Source organism: Oncorhynchus clarkii, chromosome 17 (genome assembly GCF_045791955.1).
Source record: "Oncorhynchus clarkii lewisi isolate Uvic-CL-2024 chromosome 17, UVic_Ocla_1.0, whole genome shotgun sequence".
Classification (NCBI taxonomy): Eukaryota; Metazoa; Chordata; class Actinopteri; order Salmoniformes; family Salmonidae; genus Oncorhynchus; species Oncorhynchus clarkii.
Window position 1 is genome coordinate 33,646,231 of NC_092163.1, and position 13,379 is coordinate 33,659,609.

At 47.1% G+C, this 13,379-nt stretch overlaps 1 protein-coding gene across 5 annotated transcripts in view; it reads right to left on the reverse strand.

The window, feature by feature from the left end:
- Nucleotides 1–1,697: 1,697 nt before the first annotated feature.
- The window catches only part of LOC139370726 (max dimerization protein 4-like), a 60,233-nt gene continuing 48,551 nt past the window's right edge, over nt 1,698–13,379 (reverse strand). Inside the window, exons 5-7 of one of the 5 annotated variants that reach the window (XR_011627170.1) lie at nt 13,365–13,379; nt 5,057–7,114; nt 1,698–4,881 (exon numbers count right to left, since the gene is read on the reverse strand). The exon at nt 13,365–13,379 is cut by the window's right edge and continues 148 nt beyond it. Coding sequence is in view for 1 of the 5 variants with exons in the window: in XM_071110381.1 (XP_070966482.1) it covers nt 6,915–7,114; nt 13,365–13,379 (215 nt within the window). In the remaining 4 variants the exon portion in view is untranslated. Of the gene's footprint in view, nt 7,115–13,364 lie in introns of all 5 variants that reach the window. The other 4 variants (XR_011627169.1, XR_011627168.1, XR_011627167.1 and 1 more) reach the window with 4 other exon arrangements.

Genomic DNA, 13,379 nt, shown 5'->3' on the forward strand with positions numbered 1-13,379 from the left:
GAACTAAGTCGCTGTGATGCTATTGCAGTAATCTGACAACAGGGGGCCTGAAACAAGCCTGTAGAAGTTCAGCATGCCAACTATTTAAAGGGGCAGTGCAGTCAGGGATTTATATAAGTTGGAATAATACTGTGAAATTGTCCTTTTTAGCATGCGAGCTGTTGGAAAAGACTGCCTGAACTTATTGCATTTTGCTAAGAAACTATTCTTTCTTTGACGATTTTAACTCTGGCTTTTAATTGTTACCCAGAACTGATTTGATATTGAGATGAAAACGGCTGCATTGGACCTTTATATTACTGTTTGGCCATTTTCTCCATAAATCACTTCACCGTCCTGTGTTTATCATTCTCTCCAGTCTCCACCAGACTACAGAGGTTATTTTACATAAATCACTTCACCTTCCTGTTTATCATTCTCTCCAGTCTCCACCAGACTAGAGGTTATTTTACATAAATCACTTCATCGTCCTGTTTATCATTCTCTCCATAAATCACTTCACCGTCCTGTTTATCATTCTCTCCATAAATCACTTCACCGTCCTGTGTTTATCACTCTCTCCATGAATCACTTCACCGTCCTGTGTTTATCATTCTCTCCATAAATCACTTCACCGTCCTGTGTTTATCATTCTCTCCATAAATCACTTCACCGTCCTGTGTTTATCATTCTCTCCATAAATCACTTCACCGTCCTGTGTTTATCATTCTCTCCATAAATCACTTCACCGTCCTGTGTTTATCATTCTCTCCATAAATCACTTCACCTTCCTGTTTATCATTCTCTCCAGTCTCCACCAGACTACAGAGGTTATTTTACATAAATCACTTCACCGTCCTGTGTTTATCATTCTCTCCAGTCTCCACCAGACTACAGAGGTTATTTTACATAAATCACTTCACCGTCCTGTGTTCATCATTCTCTCCAGTCTCCACCAGACTAGAGGTTATTTTACATAAATCACTTCACCGTCCTGTGTTTATCATTCTCTCCAGTCTCCACCAGACTAGAGGTTATTTTACATAAATCACTTCACCGTCCTGTGTTCATCATTCTCTCCATAAATCACTTCATCGTCCTGTGTTTATCATTCTCTCCAGTCTCCACCAGACTAGAAGTTATTTTACATAAATCACTTCACCGTCCTGTGTTTATCATTCTCTCCAGTCTCCACCAGACTAGAGGTTATTTTACAAACTCTATCGCTTCACCTTCCTGTGTTATTGCACAGTAATAGGATCATTTGAAATTCCATTGAATCAAGTACTTACAACAGCCTGGACAAGCCTATCTCAACCCAATCCTCGTTGCTCCCCAGTCGTTCCATAATGATGGTGTAACACCAGCACACCTGATTCAAATTAACAGCAGCTTGATGATTAGTTGACTACTTTCAGGTGTGCGGCTGTTAGAACTACATCAAATCTTTTTAACGGCTGGCCTAGACCACAGGTGGTTGGTGGACCCTTCATTTGGGAGGAGGGGGCTCGTGGTAATGGGCTGGAGCGGAACAAGTGGAATGGTAGCAAATACATGTTTGATGCCATTCCATTCGCTCTGTTCCACCCCTTATGAGCCGTCCTCCCCTCAGCAGCCTCCATTGGCCTGGACGTTAGTTAGACCTTCTCAGAACCACTATAAATATTAAAACACAAATATATTTAAATCATGCAAATAAGGAGGCTGCGACAACCTTGTGTAAAAAACATTTTTTTAATTATATTACAATTAAAGAATACACCGTAATACCTTCAAGTGTGTGCCAAAATGTTATCCAGCACCAGGTAAACTCATGTATCCATACATAGGAATTTATATAATATAGCACATCTTTTGAAAGCATATTACAACATCTGCTATTAAAGGAACATATTCACAGGTCTCTGGCACAGAACTCTCCCTACTCAGTGTTTTGCCCGACTACGATGCCAAGCTCCCTCAGACCCCTTCATCCTCTCCCTCCCTCTGAACCTAATCTCAACCAGCCCCCCCCCCCGGCCAAAGTTCTGAGGCCCCTAAACTTTCTATCAACGAGACACACAACACCCTCGGGACTAAGAGTTCTCTCATGCCAACTCGACAACAAGACGACAACAAGAGAACGATCGCAGAACTCATAACATAAAAGAGGAAAGAAATCATTCCTATCTTCAGACGGTGCTCTAGCAATGTCACACAGAAAGAAACAGAAAGGACAGTAACGGGTTAGAGGGATTAAAAAGAGAGACAATGATACATTTGGGACTAAAATCTACATTTCATGTTGCTATTAAAGCTGATTTAAGATGGGATTCCATAGGTGTCTGATGACTGTCCGCAAGGGGGTGGAAAGGAAATCAAAGTGACTAGTTATTTGGCAGGAATCGGGTTTTCGTTACGGCATTATTCGATTGTTTGTTCATAGAGCTGCACTTGGAGAGGACAGAGGACAGGAATGGGTTCTATTTGTCTCTGAAAGTAACTGTCAGACCTGAGCTCAAATAGGAAGATTTCAAATACTTTGCTTGTTAAGTCTGCCTGCCAGCCAAATGGGTGGGATTTGCTCTTTTGGGCCCATTCCATTAAAAACAGGCAGACAGCCACAATCAAACACAGCTAAAGTGTTTTCAGAGATTTCACAATACTATTTGAACCCAGGTTTGAGTGTATGTCCGTCTGTTGACTTTCCCCTTGCCTCTATACAGGCTTCACTTGTTTGGTCTGAGCCTCAACCTTATTTCACCCCAATCTCTCCCTCCCACCCTCCTGCTGACTCCCTTGGCAGCAATAGCCTGGCAGACAGACTCAATCATCATTTTGCTGTGCTTTTGTGCTTTGAAAAGAAAAATCAAACACACTTCGATAAATTTCAGACTAGATGATTTTTAAAGCAGGGATCAACCACCTCTCGGCTTCGACAAAAGTCAACACATCTTGATTGATAAGTGTGTCAATCCCCCCCCCCCCCCCCCCCCCCCCCCCCCCCGACGTTTAAAGGAAGTTTGTTGGACAGCACCATTGATTACTTTTACAATAATGTTGTTTTTGCATTGTGAAAAGGTTGAGAGTCGAGCACACATCTTTCAACCGATACTTTCCCCAGGCGTTTCCAAACTCATTCACAAATCAACACATTTAGTGTTCAATGCCTGTCGCCAAGTGATTTGCTCGACAATCTCTGTCACACTTTAAGTACAATCTCTCTGGTTAAAAGAAAACAACGTTATTTTCAAGGCACATCATTGAAAGAAATTCCATAACCACTATCCAGCAGTCTTATTCCCTGAAACCTAGTGAGCGCAAGGCTTTGAAAAGGCCACGTCTTTTCAACCAAAAAAGTCATTTTCAACACAAAATGTACATTTTTCAACCAAAAAGACGTCTGCTTAACGTCTTTTCAACTTCTTTTGCTCCTACATTCAGTATCTGAATCAGTATCCTCCTCTGCTAATACACCCGCCCTCCAACCACTCACTCTTTCTGAACGTGCGCTATGTGCATTATAAAATGATGTCGCTGAACATGAGAAATCTCATACCTGGCCCAGGTGTGTTTCCGTTTACTTAATCATTGCCTCACATTAGCTGATGGGAGGTTCTGTGCAAGACAATATTTAGTTTTCATTTGACAAGTTTTACTCAGTTGTTCATTTCAAAAGCAAACTGGAAGAGTAGTACATCTGTGCTCCTAACAGTCGTAGGTCCTTGACATGAATGTAAACTCAAGAACTGTATCTTTCTCGGTTACTTTCTTTTCGCCCTCCTTCAGTGTATGGAGAGAGTTCAGAGGTCAAATCCATCAACAGAAATGTTAACATTGTTGGTCACAAAATGAACCACAGAGTCGAAGCACGAACCTGGCTTTTTCTTCTTAATTTAAAACCCAAGCCTGCCTACCAACCAACCGCCCACTTCCTCTTTAAAAAGCACAAGATGGTCATATTGCTGTGTCTCGAGACGCCCCATGACCACCAGGGTCACGGTAAAACTATGGTAGTAGAGTAGAGTAGGGAAGGTGCCACCGGGAGGAGGGAGGGAGGAGAACACCACGAGCTGCCTTCATTGATTGGATTTCTCCTCCCTTCTCCTCGCCCAATGGTTTCCTGTTCAAAAACAAGTGCATTTCATAAACAGAGCTAAAACAAAATGGCTGCCACAACAACAAAATAAGCAGTTTAAACCCCTAATCAGGTTGACTGATTGAACCCCAATAATGACCAGCCAGGGCGAGTGAATGGAAGCTGCCATCGGGAGTTACCAGTATGGTCAGTGTTGACTTTAAGAGGCGTGGCAGGCAGGCGTCAAGTGGGTAGGGCGTACCTGGCAACCGCACCAGGGGTACACCTTGAGGAGTACTCGATGGAGGCAAAAGGGGCTAAAATCAGTTCTTCACGTGCCCCTTCTTCACTCAGGGAGGAGACAGATTTACCATTTGGCTTGGGGTGGAAGGGGTTAAAACAAAGTGTTCATCTACTCCGAAAAGGGGTGGAGCTGGGGGGCAAGGGGGTGGAGCTGGGGGAGTGTGTAGCAGGGTCAAGACCTGAGTAGGGATGGAGGGAGGAGGAGGGAGGGGGACACACGACAACAGTCACCAAGGCTCACCAAGGCACAGAATGACATTGGGGAGAGATCTAGAGAAGGGGGCAACCAGGTTCCTAGCTTCCCTGTTCTACACTCTCTCTACCTTCAACTAGCCTGGCCTTCTGTCTGTCTGCCTGTCATATATTTATATAGATATACTCTTCTTTTTTGTCTTTTCGTTAAACGAGAACATTTAGGAAAATAGAATAGAAAATATAGACTACAGTATCACTTTCAGTGACCGATAGCTGTTTTTTTTTTCATTGCAACGTTTTTCTAAGTCTTTTGTGATTTTTTTTGTTTGTTCTTTTTTTGGTCAGACCTGCCAAGTCGTGGACTGGCCCTTTTTGGTCAGACCTGCCAAGTCGTGGACTGGCCCTTTTTGGTCAGACCTGCCAAGTCGTGGACTGGCCCTTTTTGGTCAGACCTGCCAAGTCGTGGACTGGCCCTTTTTGGTCAGACCTGCCAAGTCGTGGACTGGCCCTTTTTGGTCAGACCTGCCAAGTCGTGGACTGGCCCTTTTTGGTCAGACCTGCCAAGTCGTGGACTGGCCCTTTTTGGTCAGACCTGCCAAGTCGTGGACTGGCCCTTTTTGGTCAGACCTGCCAAGTCGTGGACTGGCCCTTTTTGGTCAGACCTGCCAAGTCGTGGACTGGCCCTTTTTGAAGTGTTGGAATGCCAAGCTCTAAGGATTACGAGAGAAACTCAGGCCTAAACGGTTAAATGTTCAGAAGGCCAAAGATATGCCTCTTCCGTCAATATTTTACACTAGTGTGCATGGCTTTGGAGACAGTGCTGTACATTTCTAAGAATACATTACATTGGTCTTTTACAATGTCGCCAAAGCTTCAGAAGTAGTATCTAGCTAACAGATATAGCAGAGAAAATACACTAATCTACCTTTGAGTTAGAGAAATGAAAGCATTGTTATGATTAGTTTTGATGCAATACCTATTCCTCTACAGAGAGCTGATCATTAGAGCTGGCTTTTTATTCTTATGCACTTCTACAACTTTGACTTGTCAATGTGTACCGACCGTGCACACACACACACACACACACACACACACACACACACACACACACACACACACACACACACACACACACACACACACACACACACACACACACACACACTTACGCATGCACGCCTGCATACATACACACACACACACACACGCATACACATACACACATCTAGAACTGTTGGAGCTAGGAGTAGACTGATGACAGCAGGGTAATAAATGGATCTATTAGTGAATAACAGAATGGTTAGCCTGATCCTGCTGATCCACTGTCTTCCCCTCCAAAATGCCCAGTTGTCCTCTATAACTTAGTAAAAGAGGGCAATCATGCTGCCATTTTGGAACAAAATTGACCTACCAGAATCGCTTAAATGCTTGAGAAAGCAGTATCTTCCCGTGTTTTATTGCTACATCAATATGCTACTGAAAAGTAAAGTATGGTTTTCGATTCTGAGGATGCACCATGTGTGAATATTTAGGGAATAGGGTGCCATTTCAGACACTTGCACCATATAGGGAATAGGGTGCCATTTCAGACCCACTTCTAGTGTCGTGTTCAGTAGTGTGGAGTAGTGGTTAAGGAACTCAGCCAGAGGGAGAGATATCAATGTGCTGCCCTTAGAAATATTGACCCTAATGGCCAGTACATTTGGTAACATTGATTGGGGTTTGCAGATTAACAAGAGATATGTTCCAATAGAACACTCCAATTTTTTCTCCATCAGAAATTGTGCCTCATTCAAATGACGGAGTTGAAGTTTGTCCCCAGCTAATGCTCTAACCTATACCACACGCACGCACACACACACACACACACACACACACACACACACACACACACAGAGTTAAACACACACGCTGAGTTCCCATTGACAAGTCAAAGCTGTCTGCCACCACACCACAGAGGTCCCCAACAAAACCACAAACTGCTCTGCTATATCCGAGCCTGCAGCCACAACAGGTAGAGGTGAGGGAAGTCTGGGGGTCAGGTTAGGCAAGATAAGCGGGATAAGGGGTGATAGGATAGGGGTGAGGTAGGGTGTGGTGTAGGGGTTAGGACAGGAAAAAGTCAGGAAGTCAGCCACAACAGGAACGTCTACAGTCTACTTCCTGGTTCCAGGGAATAAGCGCCAATGGGGACATTGGGGAGGGGGAGACCACAGCCGCTGTTTGCTGGGGGGGTGGCTGATGACCGCGTGGCGTGGGCTGGAGGGGGTGCGTGCTGGGGCAATGTTAGGGGGGGTAGGAAGGGAATAGGAGGGTACGCGGGGCTGGGGTCATAGAGGGCTGATTGGAGGTGTGGCCCTCAGGGGCCCCCTGGTGGCCCCTAGCAGTGGTGCGGCTGCAGTCTGTGTGAGGAATGCTGTGTGTAGCTGGCGTCGCTGGAGCTGCTCTGCAGGTTGTAGTCCTCCTCCTCCTCGCCGTCCAGGAGGCCGTCGTCACTGATGCTCTCGTCCACGCTGTCCCCCTCACCCTCGCCAAGCTCACCCTCGCCCAGGGGGGACTCCATGCCTTCAATGTCCACCTCTGCATAGAGAGAGAGGGGGACAGACAAACTGTTATTCTCCACATTTCATGGAATCAAATCAATAACTACAACAGGACTTTCAGAGAGATAGAAACAAAAACAAAGAGAGAGATGGAAAGGGAGAGGGAGGGAGAGAGATGGAGTGTGTGTGTGTGTGTGTGTGTGTGTGTGTGTGTGTGTGAGAGAGAGAGAGAGAGAGAGAGAGAGAGGGGTACAAAACAGCGTTGTTGTATTTTGTTCGTGTTGAACTTTGGGCACGTACACTGAGGAGCCCTCTCTGTGTGTCGCCGGGCGGATTAGGGCCGGATTTAGACGGCCATTAACTTTGTATAACAGGCAGGTCTCTGTACTACCTCCAGTAATCCCTCCCCCTACTGATAAACATCCCCCACGTGTTTACCACCCTCATGATCAGTAAACAACAACACCCGTCTCCTACCCAGGGGCCTCCAGGAGCCAAGTAGGAGAGATACTGTATACATTTCTTCCACTAATTGGTATGTTGACAAATCAAATCAGATTTTTTCACATCATATATTTTTCAGAGCTGATCTGATTGGTCAAAAGACCAACTAGTGAGAAAACATCAGAATTGGACTGCATGTGCAAACGAAGCCATAGAGCTTGGTCACCTCGGTTCCCATTTAAAAAAATGTCTGGAACGTGGTCATTCGAGAGAAGCCATCCATGTCATCGCCCAATAAACGGTCATTTTGAGAGTTTCATACAAAAACTTTGAGGGATTAACTTAAATGAACTTCATTTGGGATAAGCAGAAGGAGCAGAAAGGGCATCTTTAACTGCACCAGCCCCTTATAGCTCAGCCTAGTTCCAGTCTAGCTCCAGCCTAGTTCCAGCCTAGCTCCAGCCTAGTTCCAGTCTAGCTCCAGCCTAGTTTCAGCCTAGTTCCAGCCTAGTTCCAGTCTAGCATCAGTCTAGCTCCAGTCTAGCTCCAGCCTAGTTCCAGTATAGCTCCAGCCTAGCTCCAGCCTAGTTCCAGTCTAGTTCCAGTCTAGTTCCAGCCTAGCTCCAGCCTAGCTCCAGTCTAGCTCCAGTCTAGCTCCAGTCTAGCTCCAGCCTAGCTCCAGCTTAGTTCCAGTCTAGCATCAGTCTAGTTCCAGTCTAGCATCAGTCTGGCTCCAGCCTAGTTCCAGTCTAGCTCCAACCTAGTTCCAGCTTAGTTCCAGCCCGGCTCCAGTCTAGTTCCAGTCTAGCATCAGTCTAGCTCCAGCCTGGCTCCAGTCTAGTTCCAGTCTAGCATCAGTCTAGCTCCAGCCTAGCTCCAGCTTAGTTCCAGCCTGGCTCCAGTCTAGTTCCAGTCTAGCATCAGTCTAGCTCCAGCCTGGCTCCAGTCTAGTTCCAGTCTAGCATCAGTCTAGCTCCAGTCTAGCTCCAGCATAGTTCCAGTCTAGCATCAGTCTAGCTCCAGTCTAGCTCCAGCCTAGTTCCAGTCTAGCATCAGTCTAGCTCCAGTCTAGTTCCAGTCTAGCATCAGTCTAGCTCCAGCCTAGTTCCAGTCTAGCATCAGTCTAGCATCAGTCTAGCTCCAGTCTAGCTCCAGTCTAGCTCCAGTCTAGCTCCAGCCTAGTTCCAGTCTAGCTCCAGCCTGGCTCCAGTCTAGCTCCAGCCTGGCTCCAGTCTAGTTCCAGTCTAGCATCAGTCTAGCTCCAGTCTAGTTCCAGTCAAGCTCCAGTCTAGCATCAGTCTAGCTCCAGTCTAGCTCCAGCCTGGCTCCAGTCTAGTTCCAGTCTAGCATCGTTCTAGCTCCAGCCTGGCTCCAGCCTGGCTCCAGTCTAGTTACAGTCTAGCATCAGTCTAGCTCCAGCCTGGCTCCAGTCTAGCTACAGCCTCTGTGTTTAGTAATACTGTGAGTGACAGCAGAGTAGCTTGACCTTGACCCCCGGGCGTGACCTCTAAACCAGGCCGGGCTCAGCAGGAGTGTGTGGTCTTCACCAGGGGTCAAGAGGGGCGTTGTGTGTTTACAGATGTGTGTGTCTGTGTGTGTGTGTGTTTTTGCAGGTGTGTACAGAGTAATGCACTGGCCTGTAGTTCTCTCAGGCTCTGTACAGATTGAGGTGTAGGCAAAAGCACTATAGGAGTCCATCAAGTCAACACTGTGTCCAGAACAGACAGGGAAGGAGAGGCATCACAATAGACTAGAGCATGGTAGAGGGAACTAGGTTGTGTCATGGGCCTGGAGGCTTCAGGGCAGTATCCACTCTATGTAGTAGAGGTTGAGGTCAGGCAGAGTCCTGCACTGAAGCTGTGGATAGTATTGATCTTCATTACATGTGGATCAGTGCTTCTGCTAGATAAGGAGTGGTTCAGTGGACTACTCAGCTGTCTATCCACAGCTTCAGTGCAGGACTCTGCCTGACCTCAACCTCTACTACATAGAGTGGATACTGCCCTGAAGCCTCCAGGCCCATGACACAACCTAGTTCCCTCTACCATGCTCTAGTCTATTGTGATGCCTCTCCTTCCCTGTCTGTTCTGGACACAGTGTTGACTTGATGGACTCCTATAGTGCTTTTGCCTACACCTCAATCTGTACAGAGCTCCAGTCTATTTCCAGTCTAGCATCAGTCTAGCTCCTGCCTGGCTCCAGTCTAGTTCCAGTCTAGCATCAGTCTAGCTCCAGTCTAGCTCCAGTCTAGCTCCAGCATAGTTCCAGTCTAGCATCAGTCTAGCTCCAGTCTAGCTCCAGCCTAGTTCCAGTCTAGCTCCAGTCTAGTTCCAGTCTAGCTCCAGCCTAGTTCCAGTCTAGCATCAGTCTAGCTCCAGTCTAGCTCCAGTCTAGCTCCAGCATAGTTCCAGTCTAGCATCAGTCTAGCTCCAGTCTAGCTCCAGCCTAGTTCCAGTCTAGCTCCAGTCTAGTTCCAGTCTAGCTCCAGCCTAGTTCCAGTCTAGCATCAGTCTAGCTCCAGCCTAGCTCCAGTCTAGCTCCAGCCTAGTTCCAGTCTAGCTCCAGCCTGGCTCCAGTCTAGTTCCAGTCTAGCTCCAGCCTGGCTCCAGTCTAGCTCCAGCCTGGCTCCAGTCTAGTTCCAGTCTAGCATCAGTCTAGCTCCAGTCTAGTTCCAGTCAAGCTCCAGTCTAGCATCAGTCTAGCTCCAGTCTAGCTCCAGCCTGGCTCCAGTCTAGTTCCAGTCTAGCATCGTTCTAGCTCCAGCCTGGCTCCAGCCTGGCTCCAGTCTAGTTACAGTCTAGCATCAGTCTAGCTCCAGCCTGGCTCCAGTCTAGCTACAGCCTCTGTGTTTAGTAATACTGTGAGTGACAGCAGAGTAGCTTGACCTTGACCCCCGGGCGTGACCTCTAAACCAGGCCGGGCTCAGCAGGAGTGTGTGGTCTTCACCAGGGGTCAAGAGGGGCGTTGTGTGTTTACAGATGTGTGTGTCTGTGTGTGTGTGTGTTTTTGCAGGTGTGTACAGAGTAATGCACTGGCCTGTAGTTCTCTCAGGCTCTGTACAGATTGAGGTGTAGGCAAAAGCACTATAGGAGTCCATCAAGTCAACACTGTGTCCAGAACAGACACGGAAGGAGAGGCATCACAATAGACTAGAGCATGGTAGAGGGAACTAGGTTGTATCATGGGCCTGGAGGCTTCAGGGCAGTATCCACTCTATGTAGTAGAGGTTGAGGTCAGGCAGAGTCCTGCACTGAAGCTGTGGATAGTATTGATCTTCATTACATGTGGATCAGTGCTTCTGCTAGATAAGGAGTGGTTCAGTGGACTACTCAGCTGTCTATCCACAGCTTCAGTGCAGGACTCTGCCTGACCTCAACCTCTACTACATAGAGTGGATACTGCCCTGAAGCCTCCAGGCCCATGACACAACCTAGTTCCCTCTACCATGCTCTAGTCTATTGTGATGCCTCTCCTTCCCTGTCTGTTCTGGACACAGTGTTGACTTGATGGACTCCTATAGTGCTTTTGCCTACACCTCAATCTGTACAGAGCTCCAGTCTATTTCCAGTCTAGCATCAGTCTAGCTCCTGCCTGGCTCCAGTCTAGTTCCAGTCTAGCATCAGTCTAGCTCCAGTCTAGCTCCAGTCTAGCTCCAGCATAGTTCCAGTCTAGCATCAGTCTAGCTCCAGTCTAGCTCCAGCCTAGTTCCAGTCTAGCTCCAGTCTAGTTCCAGTCTAGCTCCAGCCTAGTTCCAGTCTAGCATCAGTCTAGCTCCAGCCTAGCTCCAGTCTAGCTCCAGCCTAGTTCCAGTCTAGCTCCAGCCTGGCTCCAGTCTAGTTCCAGTCTAGCTCCAGCCTGGCTCCAGTCTAGTTCCAGTCTAGCATCAGTCTAGCTCCAGTCTAGCATCAGTCTAGCTCCAGTCTAGTTCCAATCAAGCTCCAGTCTAGCATCAGTCTAGCTCCAGTCTAGCTCCAGTCTAGCTCCAGCCTGGCTCCAGTCTAGTTCCAGTCTAGCATCGTTCTAGCTCCAGCCTGGCTCCAGTCTAGTTCCAGTCTAGCTCCAGCCTGGCTCCAGTCTAGTTCCAGTCTAGCATCAGTCTAGCTCCAGTCTAGCATCAGTCTAGCTCCAGTCTAGTTCCAGTCAAGCTCCAGTCTAGCATCAGTCTAGCTCCAGTCTAGCTCCAGTCTAGCTCCAGCCTGGCTCCAGTCTAGTTCCAGTCTAGCATCGTTCTAGCTCCAGCCTGGCTCCAGTCTAGTTCCAGTCTAGTTCCAGTCTAGCATCATTCTAGCTCCAGCCTGGCTCCAGTCTAGCTACAGCCTCTGTGTTTAGTAATACTGTGAGTGACAGCAGAGTAGCTTGACCTTGACCCCCGGGTGTGACCTCTAAACCAGGCCGGGCTCAGCAGGAGTGTGTGGTCTTCACCAGGGGTCAAGAGGGGCGTTGTGTGTTTACAGGTGTGTGTGTCTGTGTGTGTGTGTGTTTTTGCAGGTGTGTACAGAGTAATGCACTGGCCTGTAGTTCTCTCAGGCTCTGTACAGATTGAGGTGTAGGCAAAAGCACTATAGGAGTCCATCAAGTCAACACTGTGTCCAGAACAGACACGGAAGGAGAGGCATCACAATAGACTAGAGCATGGTAGAGGGAACTAGGTTGTATCATGGGCCTGGAGGCTTCAGGGCAGTATCCACTCTATGTAGTAGAGGTTGAGGTCAGGCAGAGTCCTGCACTGAAGCTGTGGATAGTATTGATCTTCATTACATGTGGATCAGTGCTTCTGCTAGATAAGGAGTGGTTCAGTGGACTACTCAGCTGTTTTAAGGAACAGCTATATCAGATCAAGTGAAGAGGTCAGGGCCCCTCAAGCCGAGTCAGTGGTTTTAACGAAGCTGCGAACAATATAGAGAATTGGTCTGTATAACTTGGCTTGGTTATATACAGATGGGGTCGGTGACCTGTTTGCATTATGTATGGATCAGTGGCTATACACAGTATAGAGATTTGTGTGTCTGTACAGATGTAAGATCTTAATTTGATCACCCTGTTGCAGGAGTACTATATTTTGCAGGAGAATACTTGTGGTGTATTTGATGTTTAAAAAGGCTTCTAAAGTTTGTTATTTCCACTTTGTAATTTCAGACCTGATTTCCCCTTACAAAAAATGTATAAACCCCTACAAAAATATAAATGAATTATAATCCACATAATAATTCACATTTTCCTGCTGTAGCAAACTGGCTCACTGGTACTGGTAGATCATTGGCTAAGGTAATGCAGTGGTGTATAGGGGTTCTGTTTGGTACTGTTTGGTGCTGTTTGGTGCTGTTTGGTGCTGTTTGGTGATGTTTGGTGCTGTTTGGTGCTGCTTGGTGCTGTTTGGTGCTGCTTGGTGCTGTTTGGTGATGTTTGGTGCTGCTTGGTGCTGTTTGGTGCTGTTTGGTACTGTTTGGTGCTGCTTGGTGCTGTTTGGTGTTGTTTGGTGATGTTTGGTGATGTTTGGTGCTGTTTGTAACATACTATATCTTGTGGAATAGATTAATTCTGTGCTAGAAAATACTGAGTGTTCTACTTAAGAGCTGCAGTGCTGCCAGTTCTTGCTCCCCTCCCCTTGACCACTAATTAGTTCATTTACGGTCATTGACTTGACCTAAAGAGTCCCCACATCTGGTTCTATTGATCCACATCAGTTGTTAAATCAAAGGGGTGGTCAAAGGATAAATGGAAACCACATTCATAGGTTACTAAAGGCTTCAGGGAGTCGCGTGTGTGTGTGTCATGCTTATGTCCCAGCGTACCTTGCTCTGAGTACCTTGTATCTCGTGTGTCATGCGGGTGTCCCAGCGTACCTTGCTCTGAGTCGG